Source organism: Trachemys scripta, chromosome 4 (assembly GCF_013100865.1).
Source record: "Trachemys scripta elegans isolate TJP31775 chromosome 4, CAS_Tse_1.0, whole genome shotgun sequence".
NCBI lineage: Eukaryota > Metazoa > Chordata > Testudines > Emydidae > Trachemys > Trachemys scripta.
The window spans coordinates 97,517,816-97,535,977 of record NC_048301.1 but is presented as its reverse complement, the minus strand read 5'-3'; the positions used below and the strand labels follow the sequence as shown (position 1 = coordinate 97,535,977).

The window sequence follows — 18,162 nt, the reverse complement described above, 5'->3', positions numbered from 1 at the left end:
CAGTTAAAGGGACAGTTCCCGCTTGATGCGCGGGGTTGTGAGATGGGAGAACTGGCGCACGGGGAGCACGGCAGCCTGCCCGGCCACCCTGCGCTCCCACGCCCGGCCACAAGCCCCTTTCCTACAGGCGCCTGGAGGGAACAGTGCCGCCCGGCGAGGGGCCCGCCCCTCTCTCCTCCCGCAGCGGTTGAGCGGGGATGGTGCGGTCGGAGGAGCAGCTCTGGTGACGCGGTCCCGGGTCAGACCGCTGTTCGCTCTACCCCAGAGCCACCTCCGCCCGCTGCGGCACCCCCGCCTCCTGCCGCCCCCTGGAGCGCCTCCGTGCCCGCGCAGCCGCCCCCTAACCTCCCTAGTCTCCACCCCACACTCCCAACGGAAGGAGACTTCTCCAGCCCCGCCCTTTCCAGCTCCCTATTCGCGCCAAACGAACGTATGACGTATTTTCTGCGTGGCCCAGCCTCCCTCTTCCTTGTTTTCAAACTGAGTGGGCGTGTGTGATTGGCTGGCGTAGGGGCCACGAGACTAACGGTCGCGGGAAAGCCGCGGAGTCTGAACGGCAGGAGCTGGGCTACCCTGGGCAGCGCTAGCGAGTGGGTCCGCGCGGAGCCTGCATTGCTGCGGGGCCAGGAGTGGCGCCTACTCAGCGCCGATAGTGGCAGAGCCGGGGAGCGGCCAGCGTGGGGCCTGCGGCGTGGGAGCGGCCGGCAGGGAGCCAGGGTGTCGGGGAGCGCGTCTCCCCGTGAGCGGGGCCCATACGGAGCTGGGAGCGGCCCGGAGCCGTGGTCCCGCCATGAGCTCTGTGAGCCGGCTACAGGCTGCGCCGCGGCGCCTCTCGGTCCGGCCGGTGGACGTCCCGATCCGGCAGAAGCTGCTGTTCCCAGCCGGCAGCGACGAGGACGACGACGAGGAGGAAGGGGGTAGCAGCGGCAACAGCACCGGCGAGGACTCAGCCTTCCAGGAGGCGGACTCGCCACTCTCGGCAGCCCGCACCCCGGCGCGGGGCGAGCCGCCGCCGCTGGAAGAGGAGGAGATGGAGCCGGCGGTGTCCGCGCTGCCCGGGGATGAGGAGGACTCATGGGAGGAGGAGGGCTTCGGCTCGTCCCCGGTCAAGTCGCCCGGAGCCTACTTCATGGCTGGCTCGCCCTCGCCGCCACTCAAGGGCCGCCGGTGTTGCGGGGAGTCGCCGACGCATTTCACTGCAGGCGGGTACCGGGTCCGCAGCGAGGAGCCCCGCTCCCCCCTGCCCGAGTGCCCCGGCACCCCGCCCCACAAGACTTTCCGCAAGTTGCGCCTCTTCGACACACCGCACACGCCCAAGGTGAGGGCTTGGGGTGGGGATGGTGCCCTGCGGAGCGGCCGGGGTTGGGACTGCTCGTGGCACAGCTCCCCTTTGGTTCTTGGTCCCTTGAAGGGCGGCTGGTTGTAACTTGTAGCACGTGTGTGCCCCGTGCTCCAACACAGGGCGTGGCGCGGCCTGTGCACAAGATTCCCGGAGGGGCTGCCTGCAGTTCTGGGACTCTCCTGGTCCCCCAGCCCGTCAAATCAGTGTACACATAGGGTCCCCCACGCCCTTTCTTGTGGGGAAGGTCTGCAGTATCCATCTCCTTGCTTGTGGTGTCTGTACGATGTGGGGGTAGGTTAATGAGGGGCCTGGCTTTGTGGCTCTTTGTACAGCAGGGGTGGGCAAACTACCGCCCCGGGGCTGTATCTGGACCTTCAGACACTTTAATCTAGCCCTCCAGGTCCTGCCGGGGAGTAGGATTCGGGGCTTGCCCTGTTGCAGCCAGGGAGTGGGGTCGGGGCTTGCCCCGCTCTGCGTGTGCCATGCTTCTGCATGGCTCCTGGAAGCAGCAGCATGGCTCCCCTCCATCTCCTATGCGAAGGAGCAGCCAGGGCCTCTGCATGCTGCCCCTGCCCCAAGCACTGCCCCTGCAGTTCCCATTTCCTAGACCCATGGTGTGGGGCGATCCTGGAACTAGGGCCAATGGGAGGTGCAGGGGTGGTGCCTGCAGATGGGCATAGAATATGGAGGGGGGACATGCCGCTGCTTCCGGGAACTGCTTGAGGTAAGCGCCACCCGGGGCCTGCACCCCTGATCTTCCCTCCCTCTGAACCCCTCAGTCCCAGCCTGGAGCACACTCCTGCACCCCTGACCTTCCCCCCTCCATCTGCTCTCTGAACCCTTCAGTCCCAGCCTGGAGCACTCTCCTGCACCCCAAACTGCTCATCCCCCCACCCCAGAGCCTGCATCCCCAGCCAGAGCTTTCACCCCCCACCCATGCACCCCAATCCCCTGCCCCAGCCCAGAACCCTCTCCCATAACCTGAGCTCCTTGTTTTTGGCCCTACCCTGGAGCCCTCGCCCCCTCCCACACCCCAATCTCATGAGCATTTATGGCCCACCATACAATTTCCATACCCAGATTTGGCCTTTGGGCCAGAAAATTTGCCCACCCCTGCAGTAGGCAGACCGTGGGCATGATTGCCAGATGCTTTGGAGTGATTGAGTTGTGAAACCTCTTTTATTAACTTATCATTGATGTGGTATGAAAAAATGTTTCTCTAGAGTCTGGATCTTGACTATACCTTGACCAAGAAATTTGGGTCTTGTATTATAGTAAGGATTCCTGCCTACTGTGGGCTAGAACCAGCCCACCTGCGGGAGAGAAAATACACTAGGGCACTAGAACTCTGTTTACTGGAAGAGCAATGTTATTGGCAGGTACAAAATGTTGGATGTCAGGACGGTGGTGGGTTAGAAGTATTAATAGATTTGCATGTCACTTCCACTTATTTCAAATTTGTTTGGTAGATTTGCAATAAGGACTAACAATACTCACTACAGAGATAAGGTGGGCAAGGTAATATCCTTTATTGGACCAGCTTCTGTTGGTGAGAGAGAGAGAGAGACGCTTTCTAGACGCACAGAGCTCCTCTTCAGGTCTGGGAAAGGTACTCTGAGCTAAATGCAAAGTGGAAAGGATTGTTCTGCTACTCTGAAACCTTCTAAAGAACTATTCTACCTTGAATATGAGTTAACTACTTAAAGCTAAACAATCCTTTCCACCACCTTGCATTTAGCTGTGATGCTCAGAGTCCCTTTCCCAGACCTGAAGAGGAGTTCTGTGTAGCTGGAAAGCTTGGTGTCTCTCACCAACAAAAATTAGTTCAATAAAAGTCACCTCACCCACCTTTCTCTCTAATATCCTGGGACCGACATGGCTACAACCACTCTGTATAATATAGTTGGTGTAAGGGTAATGATAGGTCTGTTTTCTTTTAAGTGTAATGAGTGAACTGGAACAGAAAATGGTGCTTTACAAACTCTTCTAGCAGCATCTGGCTCCTTAAATATAGAACTGCACCAACAGAGGATAGCTGAAGTAACTTGACAGGGAACCTAAACACAAACAAACAAAACATAATACCCCATTTCATTCCTCTGTGCCTGGTATTAAAAACAAAGTTATCATGTGTGTTTCCAGTACCACTGCCCATTCTAGAGCAATCATTACATAACATACTTGGTTTGCCTGTAACAAAAAAAAGTTGGCATCTTTTGCAGGTCCTGCCCACAAATTGTCCGTTAAGATTATGTAACAGATGAATCTGGCCTGTTTGGTACTTTTTTAAACTCATATTTTAAAGTAGGTGATCAGCCTGTTGGTTTGCCACTATTTTATTAAACATCAGAAGAGTTTTCCAGTCTCACTTTTTGATCTTAAAATTGTAGTTCAGTAATTGGATTTTGTCAGCTTACTTTGATTACATTGTCATTGTAAATATGTATGAGCTGTTAAATGGACCCAGTTTAATCCAATGTGGATTTTTTTAAAAATTAGGTTTTGTAAAAACAAGTTCTAGGAGTAATAGGCATATTTCCAGTTCTTCTAAACACTGCAGTGGACATATATTTTGAAGTGACACTCAACTTTTCAGTCATGGTTGTCTGAATTTTATCTGTTGATGTGTTTAAATATTCTATCAGTTTGTCTGCATGTTTGTTGACAGCACCATGTAGTTTATTTCCATTGTTTCTGTTTTGTGGGTATTTGACACCTGAGCAAAACTTTGTTTGGGGGGGGGGGGGAGGAGGGAAGACATAGAACTTATAAACTGCAAATGGCTAGAGGGACTTGGGACTGCTGAAATATGATCAGTGTCAAAAGAATATGTAAGCTGTTTCATACTTTTAAAATAATTATTCCCATGCCAGACTTCCAAACCAGCTGTTGCTGCTTGAATACATGGAAATTTGAAAACTGTATTTATTTGGAAATATACTATATAAGTATGGAATTGGCTAGTCTTGTGCTAGTCTTGTGCTGAAAACTAATGTATGTAAGTAATTAAAAGTAAATAGTCTTACTTGATTTATTAATTATTGATAAAAGTACACTTGGAAAAATACTTTTAATCTGAAAATGTTTCTAATGGTAACAGTAGATTGATCAATCATGTAATTCATGTGATTACATAGCATGCAAGTGTGACTTAAGTGTCAATGCTTGCTTGTATCAAATACAACAGGAAACATGCTTTGTGGGTGGTATATGCCATTGAACTCTGACGTATTTGAAAACTCAGAATGAGAGAGAGTAAGAAAGCATGTGCCTGCCCAGGGCAATTAGGGATTGCAGGTCATGACAGGCGCTGGATGAAGCCCTGGCAGCTTGGCTATAACCTGTTGTCCAGTCTTTCATTTTCCCACCTCTCCCCTCCAAAGGAGGCTTGAAGAATATATTTGACTAGCAGATTGCCCTTGGCTTCCAGAAATAGTAGGTTTGGGGTTATGGAGAGAGTGGTTTTACTTCATTTTCAATAGGTGACCTTTCTTCACTGTGAAAACCTCTCTTGGATTGAAGTAAATTCTGTTACAGTATCTGTATAATATGAACTTTTCAATTCTGAATATTGAGAGGATACCCATATATTTTGTGCATTTCTAGTGCCCCATCAGTGTGGAACTGAGCACTAGTACTGCTAATCTTCTATTTACAGGGACTAACTTTTTTATAGAATGTAGAAGAATGAGAATTTTATAGGCAAGTCATAACAAGGCTTTATTGTGCTGCTGCGTAGCTGAGCCAATAATGTGTGGCAATTTAGTGTTTAGTGGCTCTGAGTTCGGCGTGTTTATATGTAGTCATGCTTCATGGTCTTTGTGTTGAAAGAGAATTGTGTTAATTGTTCCATCCTTATGTATGGTCTTTTCCTGACTAAAAAGTGGTCACTTTTTCTTGCCAGACTTTTTAAAAAAATGATTAAAATGTTAGTGTTTATCTTTATTCTGGCAATTGCTATGTCAGTACGAAAGCTTAAAAATTCATACCCAAGTAATTTACATTGGACAAATTCGTTCATATTAAGCAGCTGTTATGCTAATTTTATGCTGATTAAAAAGTAGTCATCATTAATAATAACTTTCTGGAAAACATAGCCAAACGTGCCAGTTATGAGTAGGGCCCTACCAAATTCACGGTCAATTTTGGTCAATTTCACAGTCCTAGGATTTATATAAAAAAATATATATATATATATTCAGGGCTTCAGATACTTAAATCTGAAATAACTGGGGGGGAGCCTGACCCAAAAAGGGATCATGGGGGGAGGGGGTGTGGTCACAGTTTTGCCACCCTTCTGTGCTTCTGCTGGTGGTGGCACTGTCTTCAGAGCTGGGTGGCTGGTGAACAGTGGCTGCTGGCCAGGCGCCCAGCTCTGAAGGCAGCATTGCCACCAGCAGCAGCGTGGAAGAGAGTTAGCATGGTATGGGAGGACCTTGGGGTGGAGGGAGGGCAGGACCGGCCTTACGGGTGGGCGACCACCCTAGGTGCTGTGATTGTGGGAGAGGTGTCTGTGGTCACACACCCACCTCCACACACAGCAGCCAAAAGCCCCTTTAATTCCTGAGTGCCAGAGTGATGAGCATGGAGCCAGGGATGGGCAGGGCTGGTGGTGCCCTGGCCGAGGGCTCCTACTGTATGCCAGGCTCCAGCTGCTGGTCCTGGCCGGGTTGGTGAGGGAAGGGATTTCCTCTTCTCTCGCATGGGCTACTTCCTGGGCTGGGTCAGACCCATCTCCAGGAACATCCCCTAGCTCCAGGAAGCTCTGTGGCTGCTGACTGGGACCCCAGCTCTGAAGGCAGTGCTGCCACCAGCAGCAGTTCAGACATGATATGGTATTGGCACCTTTACTTCTGCACTGCTGCTTGCTGTGATGCTGCCTTCAGAGCTGGATGGGAGGCCAGCATATGCCGCTCTCCAGCTGCCCAGCTCTGAAGACAGCGCAGAAGTAAAGGTGGCAATACTGTGACACCCTCCTTCCCCATAGCCTTGCAACCCCCAGTTTGAGAAATGCTAGTCTTCCCTGTGAAATCTGTATAGGATAAAAGACCAGATTTCATGTGGGGAGACCAGATTTCACAATCTGTGACATGTTTTTCATGGCTGTGAATTTGGTAGGGTCCTAGTTATGAGTATCTAAAGTATTGATGAGCCTTTTTGTTTTTTGTAGAGTTTGCTTTCCAAAGCTCAAGGAATGGGCTCCAGTTCAGTTAAACTCCGTGTAGGATCCCTCTTCATGAATGTTGGGAAGTCAGAAAAGCGGGATGCTGTTATGAGACGGACACCTCATGTGAACATTAATCCCTTTACTCCAGACTCGCTGTTCCTTCAGACTTCATCTGGACAGTGTCGTAGAAGAAAGAGAACACATTGGAATGAGTGAGTAACTCATACTTTATCAATCTTATTTTAAACCATTTTTAGTTGTTTAAAAAAATATTGTATTGCTATATTTCCTCGGAAATCTCTTGTTAATTATTTCCCTAAAATCAACAGATGCAAAATGTACATTCTGGTTTTAATAGCAATATGTATCTTCAAGGTGAATGACACCCAGAAATATATTTTCTGGGTTGCGGTAGGGTACAGTGTGATGTGCATGACCATAATCTGCAGTGGGATTTTTGTCAGATGGAAGGTAAAATTGGTTTAGTGAATCCTTGGATTAGGAGAAGAATTAATAGGTGAACCATATTGTCCAGACATGGATTTGAGTTGGGATGGGAAACCAGCAACTGGACAAAGAATCAAGTAGTAATGGTTGTCTTGATTCTGCTAGATAGAAACCAGAAAGGGAGGTGATAGGGTGGACATTTAGCAGTGGGCATCAGCTGCAGCACTTGTTAATTTCCTAGAAACAGCAGGAAAATATATGCAAGAGAGCTAAATTTTGTAGGTGGGTATTACCTTGTGTGATTTCACATTCCAGACTTTTTGGTTTGGTTTTCCATTAGCTTGGCTTTGGTAGAATGTAAGAATTGGAGTTCTTATTGTCTGTCTTTAAGATCATCAAGACTTATTTATTCAATAAATGAACATATTATGAATGTAACTTTCAGCTCTTGTGGGGAGGACATGGAAGCAAGTGACGGAGAGCTTGAAGATGAAACTATCAGACCTGCCAAGGTACCACACTTATTGCTTTGTGTTTAATTAGTAGTGTGTATTTGCAAACCTAAGTCTTACTTTTCCCCTTTTTAATCACTGCAGCGGATCACAATAACAGAAAGTAATATGAAGTCACGGTATGAAACAGAATTTCATGAATTGGAGAAGATTGGGTCTGGAGAATTTGGTTCCGTGTTTAAATGTGTAAAAAGGCTTGATGGCTGTATCTATGCTATAAAACGGTCCAAGAAGCCCTTAGCTGGCTCAGTTGATGAGTAAGTATGTGTTGTTTTACTAAAAGCTAGATACTAATTCTTGGTTGCCTTTTTACTTTTTTGCTTCTCCCACATGAGGTGTTCCAATGTACGCATTAAAATGAGACTTAAGTTTGCAAGTGTTTATCTGCTTTACAGCTAATACCTTAAAATAGAAATCTAAAACTTACTTTTCATCAGCCTTTCTGAAGTTAAAGGGTAGTATCGTGGTTTATGTGAAGTGGGAAGAGAGATTTGGGTTCTGTTCCCAGCTCTGCCACAGGCATCCTGTATGATCTTGAGCGAATCGCTCTAGTCATCTGTAAAGTAGGGATAATACTTCCTTCCATTAATGGTACATATGTTACACTGATGTCTGTAAAGCCCTTTGTGATCCCTGCTGGGAAAGGCTTCACATAAGTGCAAAACGTTAAGTATTGCTCCATGTCCAGTTTGAGTGAAGGATAAAGTCATTAAGCAGGCCAGTTTCTTTTCTTGTGCACTTGCACAATGCTGTTTAGTTTACAACACTCCAAGGGAATGCTTAAATCCAAAATACTGAAGTCTTTGTGAACAAACGCTACCATAATTTATGTTTCAATCTTAACTCTTTCATCTAATGCATAAATGTTTAGTTCCCTTTTAAACTTTCAACCAAAAGAAGGGATCCACAATTGTATCATCAGGAGCCTTTTCTGAAACTGTTCAATGGTAGGCCTTTAGAAATGATGTCAATGGTGCTTTAAAAGCATAGTTAATTTGCAGCCCCTTCTTCCAGCCTCTCTAGTCTCTACTGGTGGCGAAGGCTCAGTTGTTCTTGAAGTGGAGCCATACAACCTGATCTACAACAAAAGCTTGTATTTTACCAGTGGTTTAATCTTTTTATAGTATAATATAAATTATTTTAAAACTTAAATACATTTGCAGTGATGTCAGTGATTGAGTAACTTCAGATACTTCCCAGTTAAATCTGTAAAAGACATCAGCCTTAAGTTTATAATAGCAAGATGAATTGTTTCTTCCATTCACTGGTGAATGGTGTTAGATCAGTTGCTTGATAACAAAGCAGTATTGACAGATGAATACCCGTTTTTCAGGCTCAGTGTTAACATGGCTACTGCCTTAAAGACATGTGACCACTATATAAAGTGTGTGTGAACTTCCAGCAGACCTAAAGTTAGATATTCTGAAATAAACTTAGACTATCACTAAATATTTGTGGTGGTTTTTGTTTTGTTTTTTATAATAGGCAGAACGCTTTAAGAGAGGTCTATGCACATGCAGTTTTGGGGCAGCATTCTCATGTAGTCAGATACTACTCTGCCTGGGCAGAAGATGATCACATGCTTATACAGAATGAGTATTGTAATGGTAAGAAAAACCTGTTATCAGTCACTTTGCTATGAACCGTAGGTCTTCTAAAGTTGCCTGTAGGGTTTGAACTGGCAGGTCTCTCGTGGGCATTAGCCTGGGGTGGATGGCACTGGTTGGTTGTAAGAGATACTCTTTTCTAAATGTGAAAGAGATGGAATTACATGTATGTGCAGTCCCTTTTGAAGGAGAGAGCATTTTATATCGCTAAAAACCAAATCACTAAATTTGATCAAACAAAATACGCCAATAAAACAAAATTCTCTAAAAGGGAGGACACGGCAAAAGGTTCTCCCCTTGCACATAACAATTTGGTGAGCCATGGGGCTGTTTGACTACTCCCTGGTTGACAAAGTAAATATTGCAGTGCATAGAAACCATTTTTTCCAAGCAAATTCATGCATTCCTTATGGGGAAAACTTTTTTTTTTTTTTTTTTTTTTAATTTACTTTGGACATTTATACCACTAGGCCCATACAGGCTGAAGCACAATAAAACAATTATGTTGCTACTAAACTAAAAAGAAAATCCCTCTTCCCCTATCAGAATTTCTGTCCCCCTTTATTTAAGGGGCAGGTGAAAAACAGGTGTTTTGTGGTCGCCCCCCTCCCTTTTCCACCATTTTAATTTAATAACTCAGCCTTCATCGGGATCAGCAGCTGTGTCAAAGTCACTAGAAGTGACTTTAAAATTAAACTAACTTTCTGTATTGCTTTTCATGTTAATATTAGAAAGTATGTTGACTCTGAAATATTACTTGTGTATAAAGATTTGGGGAATATTCCTGTAATAAATTATTTTGGGACCATGAGTAAATCACTTAATTTCTGTTTCCCATTTTATAGATGGGGGTGGGAGAGAGAGTTCTTCGACAAGTGCTGCTAGTGCAAAGTGTATTAATCTTCCACTTACAAAAGCAGTAGAGAGAGCTTTTTTTGGGCTCAGTGCCATGTGCTAACCTAAATGTGAAAAAGCCAACTTAAAGAACTTTATCAGGAAAATTCTGTGGTGTCTTACCAAAGTCCCTTAGATGGGTTTAAAACAAAAAATTAGATTAAATGACTCCATGCAAAGAAAAAGTGGACTGCGTCCAAGAAAGGTCATGCTTAAGGAGGACATGCTCAGTTCTCCTTATTTGAATTTTCTACTGTTCCTCTGTGGGTCGTCTCACCAGCACAGACTAAATCTATACCTTTGTGGTTTAGGGTTAGATATTCAGTGCCTTTTGGTTTTCCTTTTGCATAGAACTCTTGCCCTCTCTGTAGCCTACATTCTAGTCCCAAAACAGGAGGTTCCAAAAATTGAGGCTTTCACCACAATATTAACATGGCCATATCTTTCCAAGCTCTTATGCTGTAGAAAACATTCTAATACAGATTATATGGGTAACATGGCCTCCAATTCATGGATGTTTAGAACAGATTCTTCACACTTGGGATCCCAAGGCAACTACAGTGATTGCCTACATTACTTTACATGTATTTCAATGTAGAAGCTGGGAATAAGGGGAAAGAGGTATACCATGTGACCATCCAGCTCTCTCTAGACCACCAGCAATGTTCAGTGGTCCACGAACCACGTTTTGGGAATCTCTGCTATATGGGAAACCTTATTCATTTTACATAAAACCCTTGTGGAAGAAGGTAGCTGACATATTTTGGCTTTGTTTTAGGTGGCAGTTTAGCTGATGCCATAAGTGAAAACTACAGAAATATGCGCTATTTTACTGAACCCGAGCTGAAAGATCTGTTACTTCAGGTGGCTCGTGGCTTAAAGTATATTCATTCAATGTCACTGGTACACATGGATATAAAGCCTAGTAAGTATATAAACTACTGTACTCTATTGAAGTTATATTTACAATTTCTTTAGATGGTTTAGTCTGTCGCAGAAAAATAAGCAGTCAGCCACACCTCAATAACTGTAAATTCTTTGTTCTGTTGCTACTCAGACCATCTGAGAGATCAATTTTAAAATTGGCTAGCATAATTAAAGTTCCTTTAAGTTTATCTTGCATCATTTCTGTGGAACCAAGTTTGTTGACTTGCCAAAAAATTGGCTTCTGTCCCATGAGGTGGTTTCTGCTTTCTAGTTTGTCTTACTCTAGGGAATGGTATATAATGAAACCAGTTTCTTTATAAATACAGTTGTCTGAGAAATCAGACGAGGTAAAACTTAGATCTGGAATTGTGTTCCTTACAATTCTTCTTCTTTGCAGGTAATATCTTCATATCTAGGACATCCGTTCCAAGTATGACGTCTGAGGAAGGTGATGATGATGACTGGTCTTCTGACAAAGTTGTATTTAAAATAGGTACGGAAAATGCTGCATGCTTAAAGATCAGATGATATAATTGATTTGGTTTCTGAAAAATAACTTTTTCCCCTTAACTATTCCTTGTAGGTGATCTTGGTCATGTAACTAGAGTATCTAGTCCACAAGTAGAGGAAGGAGATAGCCGTTTTCTTGCAAATGAAGTTTTACAAGAGGTAACAGCATTGTTTTGCTAATTGAAGCTAAAATAAGGTTTAAGTCTGCATGATGTCTTTGCAGTTTTTTTTTATTTAACCACCCCCAAGTTGAAATAACTATTTCAAAATTGTAAAATATGTGCTGTTCTAAATGGCTTACCTTTTGGTGTGCGAGAAGATAGATACTTCGGATATCTCCATTTCCAAATCAGTCGACTGTCCAGTTTCTATTCTGGTGTGGGTATTCAGAGGTTTTTTTTTTTTTCTTTGCAGAACTATACTCACTTGCCGAAAGCTGATATTTTTGCTCTTGCTCTAACTGTTGTGTGTGCTGCTGGTGCTGAACCACTTCCGACTAATGGAGACCAATGGCATGAAATTCGACGAGGAAAACTGCCTAGAATACCACAAGTTCTTTCTCAAGAATTATTGGAGTTATTAAAAGTAAGAATTGTTGTATGCAAATGGCTCCTTGCTTATTCTCATACTGTAAGTAGTTAGTACTTTTAAACATGAATCTTTTTTCTTCAAGGTTATGATTAGTCCAGATCCAGAGAGAAGACCTACAGCAGTGGCTCTGGGCAAGCATTCAGTGCTGCTGTCTGCTGCCAAAAAGAGTGCAGAGCAACTTCGTATAGAGCTGAATGCTGAGAAGTTCAAAAATTCACTCTTGCAAAAGTGAGTGCAAAGATTCCTTGAATATCAGATATAATTATATTTGTAATAACTTGTGTTTTAGGGTGATGAAATATATACTCATTTCAAATTTTAAGATTACTAAAGATAGGTCATAAGAGCACAGTAACTGTACTTGCACTAAACCTAAGTCTACTCTTAGAGCTTTTAAGGAAACTCTAAGGGGCCAAATATACCATAGAAACCTGAGAACAATAGCAATGTTTGCATAACAACTAAACAAACTAATTGTTTTTTAAAGAAAAATTTCCTTTGCAATATTTTGATATAATCATTGCAGTATTGCGAATCAACATAAAAGACACTTCATTTGTTTTTGTTTTTCACCGATGTAAATAGCATGAATAGTGAATAGCACATTGGGCAAGTTTTCAATTGTAATAATCAAAGGGTTTTAATAAGGTAGGTGTGTGTGTGTAAGTGTGACTTAGAAACTGAGATTCCCTTTAGGAAGAGTATTAACCTCCTTAATCCCTTTGAGCTGGCTGTTAGGTCATTCTCTAAATTATAGACAGGAGATGGAAGAATTATGGTGACTGTCAGCATTTGAACCTCTTATTTCTTTAATTTTGTGCGTCTTTGTGCCTAATGGCTGGAAAGCGTAAGGTTTGAGGTATTGTTGAGTTTCTGTACATCATTTGTGATTAACAGATGCCCTTAGTCATTTTTTCCCATGCCTTCCATTTTCCATGCCTTCCACCATTCCCTCTTGCAGTTTTTCCTCTAGCCTTTGCTATAGCTGGTACAGCTAGAGGCAGACTTGATCTTTTGGTTGGTTACACTCATACAGTCTCCTGATGAATGACTCTGACTGCAGAAAGGAGGAAATAAATCTAGCAATCTGCAGGCTTTTATTGAAAGACATTCTGAGCACTGAGACTCCCCACTTGCCTGTATGCATGAAAGAGGAGGTGTTCCAAAGTTCTCTAAGTATTATCAGTAATGGGAAATATTAGTTGTCTTTCACATCCTTCCCTCACCCTTCCTGGATGCAACTTTTTTTCTTTTTCTTTTTAAGTCCTATGGTGTCCTTGATATTCTTTAAAGGTTTATCTCAATGTTGACATAGCCATGACAAAATAACTAATAGCTATTGCAAGTATTGACATGAAGTCTGTGTATGCTGTACATGGCTGCTCCCTCTGCTGCATGTAAGAACTCATCTATCCGCTAAATGCTACGTTGTCCTTTAGGATGTCCTGGATCAAAGGTACACCTCTACCCCAATATCACAATGTTCTTGGGAGCCAAAAAATCTTACCGCGTTATAGGTGAAACCGCGTTATATTGAACTTGCTTTGATCCGCCGGAGTGCGCAGCCCAGAGCACTGCTTTACCACGTTATATTCAAATTCGTGTTATATCAGGTCGCGTTAGATCGGGGTAGAGGTGTATATGTCTGAAACAGCAGTCAAAGGGATCTGGCTGCTGAATGTTTTCAGTGATCTATTTACAGCTCTTTGTGTCTTTAAGTGGATAAAAGTCAATTGACATAATTTACTTGGACTTTTGGAAAAAACTTTTGAACCTTTCATGAAGTTATTCTTTAAAAAGTATTAATGGGGTCAGAGGTAAAATACTGTCATGGAGCAGAAACAAAACAAAGAGTAGGAGTAAATAACTTTTATCATAGTGAAATTTGAACAGTTGGTTCACAATTTCAATATTAAGACTGATGAGCAGCAACTAGTAAGTATATTAAATTGTCTGGAAAAGAGGGTAAACACTGAGGTGCAAAAAATTACATATTTAGGGTAGTTGATACCAGAGAAAACACTGAGGAACTTTAAATAACTTAACAAAATGAAGTGAATGGATAACACAATGGTATTTGGAATGTAATTTTGACAAACAAGGTAATGCGTGTTGGGAGTCCTAGTCTGAACTACTTGTACACAATACCAGATTACATTAACTAGAACAACTTGGGAGAAACAGTTCAGTCTTGAGGGACAATGTAATGAAAAAAGGAAACAATATCAAGATGTGTAAAAATGGGTGGAGAATAATGGTGCAATTATGTCGTCATATATCATCTGTGGTATGCCCTCTCCTGGAATAATGTGTTCAGTTATTTAGACTTCAAAGTCATAAAGGATCATTACAATCATCTTGTGTGGTCTCCTGTATAATTTGAGCAATAGAACTTTGTGCATCAAGAATATATCTTGTGTTTGAGCTCCAGGAGTTCTCAAACTTCATTGCACCGCCACCCCCTTCTGACAACAAAAATTACTACATGGCCCCAGGAGGGGTGACCGAAGCCTGAGCCTGCCCCAAGCCCTGCCGCCCTCAGGGGGGCAAAGTCTATGCCCAAGGGCTGAAGCCTGAGCCACACCACCCAGGGCTGAAACCTTCGGGCTTTGGCCTGGGGCCGCAGGAAATCTAACACCTGCCCTGGTGACCCCATTAAAACAGGGTCGTGACTCATTTTGGAGTCCTGACCCACTGTTTGAGAATCGCTGAGCTAAGTTCTTTCCACCCTGTCTCAAAGAGGGTATAGCAGAAATAGAGGAGATTCAGCAATTGTTGAAAGTAATGACTAGGGACATGAAAATTTTATATGAAAGATAATGATTAAAAAAAGGAAATAATAAATAGTATAGGAGAAGTAGATGGAACACTGCTATTTTTTTTTTTCTTGCAATACAATAATATGGGGCTATGCAGCAACACTGATAAAAGTACTTTCACACAATGCACAATTAGCCTGTGGAACTCATTTAGGCTGAGAACATAGCAAGATTTGAAGCGTTGGACATTTTATATGGATAGTGAAAAACATTTGTTACCTTTTTAGGAAGTTGGAAATCTTCATCCTTCATGGCATAGGCCAACCTCTAACTAAGGTAATATAGAATTTTTTCCCCCTATGGTCAGGTTATTCTACAACTACCTACTGTGGGGTGTATGTGTGTATTTTTTTTGTTTAACTTCTTCCAAAGCACTTGGTACTAGTCAGTGTCAGAGATGAGATACTACCAGTCCTATCCAGCATGGCAGTTTTTGCTCTCTCTTCAATTCGGTCTTGCAGCCAACTCAAGTTGGACATGTTAAGCAAACTAGAGATTCAGGATATAGTACCTATATTGGCATATAGATGGAAAAGGACTTTGGTGGCATTCTTGGGCTGTTAGTCACTGATACCATTCTTTTGGGGGGCAGTCTATTGAAAAGAAAATACTTTGTGGTCTGAATTTTCCTGCAGAGGTTTCAAAGGTAGATTAAAAAGGGAGGCTAGTCTTGAGGATGAAGTCTCTACACTTAGCACTCTAAAAGTTGGCTAGTTGTGGACATTTTAAGGTCAGCTCGTACGGGCAATTAACTACTAGTCTGTATTATTTTAACTGGGGTACAAGGAAGAATTAGATACATTCTTTATTCCACCAATCCAATTAACCATCAGTATTATGGGTTTCTTTTGGTTACCTTTTTCCATAGTAAAATTAAGTAATTTGTTCTTAGTTATCATTGGTGACAAACTAGCAGGTGAAATGACACACGTCATTAGATTAATAAAAGGCCCTTATGTTAATTAACTCTATTTAGCTTCTGTGTATGTAGTGGCATTTACTGTCATAGCTATATTTGGGAGCGTTGGCATCTATAAAAATGTGTGTTAAACTGTTTAATAGCTACTGAGTTACAGCTGCATATACATTTAAAAAAAAAATCTGTGGGTATTTTATTTGAGCATCAACAATATATGTGGTTCTGGAACTTCCTTCCTGTTTCTCCCTCCAAATAAGAAACTTCAGACATGATACAGAAACTGGATCCTGAACTTTCCTTGTTATCTCCTGAAATGAGTGGAGACATCAACTAGGTGGTTCTGCAAATTGCTTTCATGCTGCCTATGCAAATCCAGATAGGTTTGTGGCCTGAGACTGATCAAGAGTCTTATATTGGATGGACATTTCTTGATTCTTCTCTTTCAGAGAACTGAAGAAGGCACAAATGGCAAAAGCTGCAGCAGAAGAGAGGGCACTGTTCACTGATCGAATGGCAACTAGATCTACGACACAGAATAGAACATCTCGACTCATCGGAAAGAAAATGAACCGCTCAGTTAGTCTTACTATATACTGAAATATCCATTCCAAAAAAAAAAAAAAAAAAGAGGAGAGACTATGAAATCTTCTTAGTGGATTGAATTTTTGAGGAGTTGAAGGAAGAATTCAATTTCTGGTTTCTTGCCCAGTCTTCAATCAGTGTCTCTAGTTTTACAGAAATAACTTCTAGGATTTTTAATTGCAATATACAGCTAACTAGCTGTATTAACAATTGAGATATTGGACTCTAATATCTGGTCTATTGAAAATGTTGGATGTTAATCCATAAGCCTTTTAGTTACACTGTTAAATGTTACACCATCCCAGGGTTAACCACTATAGTGGTGTGCTGCTTTTTAGTGTTACTACATTGTAACAAAAGATATTTTCCCTAATAATCTTAAAAGGGCTTTATTGAAATTAGATTGTCCTTGGAACAGGGAAGGAATGCTGAGGAGACTGGTTTAAGGCCATTCAATATACCTGGTGTCAGGAAACTTTTTATTGTGAATTTTACTTGTCTGTTCAACTGGGAGCACTTTGTAGGCATTACTTAAACCATGGATAAATAAGCCTGTGGAAGTATATGCCATGTGAAACTGCTGCTATTTTAGTTTTTTGTCCTTGCTGTAAACTGTAGCATTAAAACAATCATTGTTGTGTTAATAGGCTTTCTGTTAAAACAATTATGTGAAAAATATCTAAGCTGCCTTTAGTGAAAGCAGCATTTTTCTTTAAAGCTAGTGCATTGTGAACTAAATGCACCAATTTTATATTTGAACTTTGTATTAGTGTAGTGCAATTGTTAAATGTCTCAGCTATTAATGTTTTTGTAATTTTTTAATAAAGTTCTCTGAATGTTGGGGTTTTCCTCTTCTCCCTCCCTTCGGTTTCATGTTTGTATGGCTATTGCATATTTTTGTTGGAGTACCTGTACATAATTGTGCTGTTTAGTGTAAGTATTTTGACTGTTCAGTGTTCATGTACATAACTGTTTGATCTTGCTCATAGTATACTATACTAAACTGCAGTCTGGGATGCCAGAAGACTGAATTGAATCTATTTCAGTATAAGTTTTGAACTAAATACAATTTAGCTGTCTAATCACTTTTTTCTGATACTAGTTAAAAGCTGATAGATATTGCTGAAAATGGAATTTGTTTATTACTGGCATGTCTCTACTCATTAACTTTGATTTAAACAATGTTCCCCATTTGTGTTTCACTTATTTGTATTAGTATTTAATTGGAATATTAAAAGTCAAAGGTTGAGCTTAATACAGTGTCTATTTGTTTGGCTTTAAAGTTATGGAAATAAAATATCTATAATGTAATATATCCTGGCTAGTCCTGATGTGGCCTGCCTACTCCAATGGTTCTGACTCACTTAAGGAGGGCCTATGGCTATGGATGCTTACCACAGGGGAGGAGTAGAGCAATGCTGTCCACCTCTCTGCTACCCACTATAATTTGAGAAATAGCATCTGTAAGCAGTGCAGCCAGGATGGATGGAGAGAGGCTGAGGTGGCTTTTGTAGCTGTGAAGCTGGTCCAAGCAACAAATGTTGAGGTAATTACTTCAATTTTTAAAAAGCTGCTTCTTAGGTGGTAGATCTAGTGGGGTAAGGATGAGAATTGATTAATTAGGGGGGAAGAATGAATGAGAATAATTCAGGTTAATTGGGTGGGGAGGGGGAAGGGTAAGGGAATAGTTGAATGAAAGGTAGGATGGGATTCTTTGTGAGACAGGAGTCTCCATCCCAAGGGGTGTGTGGCAAGGAGGGGAGAGAAGAGGGCATTTTGTATGTGTATGGTTAAGGGTAAGGTAATAGGCTTACCATCCCATGCTAAGTCTTTCTGGACAACTCT

At 42.3% G+C, this 18,162-nt stretch overlaps 1 protein-coding gene and 2 long non-coding RNA genes across 6 annotated transcripts in view; 1 reads left to right on the top strand and 2 right to left on the bottom strand.

Moving 5' to 3' along the window:
* LOC117877189 overlaps window positions 1–18,162 on the bottom strand; it is a 240,668-nt gene that overhangs the window by 39,216 nt on the left and 183,290 nt on the right. The window lies entirely within an intron of this gene.
* Window positions 331–17,572, top strand: WEE1 (WEE1 G2 checkpoint kinase). Of its 2 annotated transcripts, none has more exons than XM_034770039.1 (11): window positions 331–1,318; window positions 6,513–6,721; window positions 7,402–7,468; window positions 7,553–7,725; window positions 8,954–9,075; window positions 10,748–10,894; window positions 11,294–11,389; window positions 11,480–11,565; window positions 11,821–11,991; window positions 12,080–12,225; window positions 16,182–17,572. In XM_034770039.1, the coding sequence occupies exons 1-11, from the start codon at window positions 791–793 to the stop codon at window positions 16,330–16,332; spliced, it is 1,896 nt and encodes a 631-aa protein (XP_034625930.1). In that variant the 5' UTR covers window positions 331–790; the 3' UTR covers window positions 16,333–17,572. The 2 variants fall into 2 exon arrangements, with proteins under 2 accessions (XP_034625930.1, XP_034625931.1); XM_034770040.1 differs by lacking the exon at window positions 331–1,318 and adding an exon at window positions 1,500–1,633.
* Window positions 7,842–11,825, bottom strand: LOC117877190. Its single transcript, XR_004645644.1, has 4 exons — window positions 11,708–11,825; window positions 11,276–11,408; window positions 9,087–9,214; window positions 7,842–8,024 (listed from the first exon to the last, which is right to left on the bottom strand). It is a non-coding gene; the product is annotated as an uncharacterized LOC117877190 (long non-coding RNA).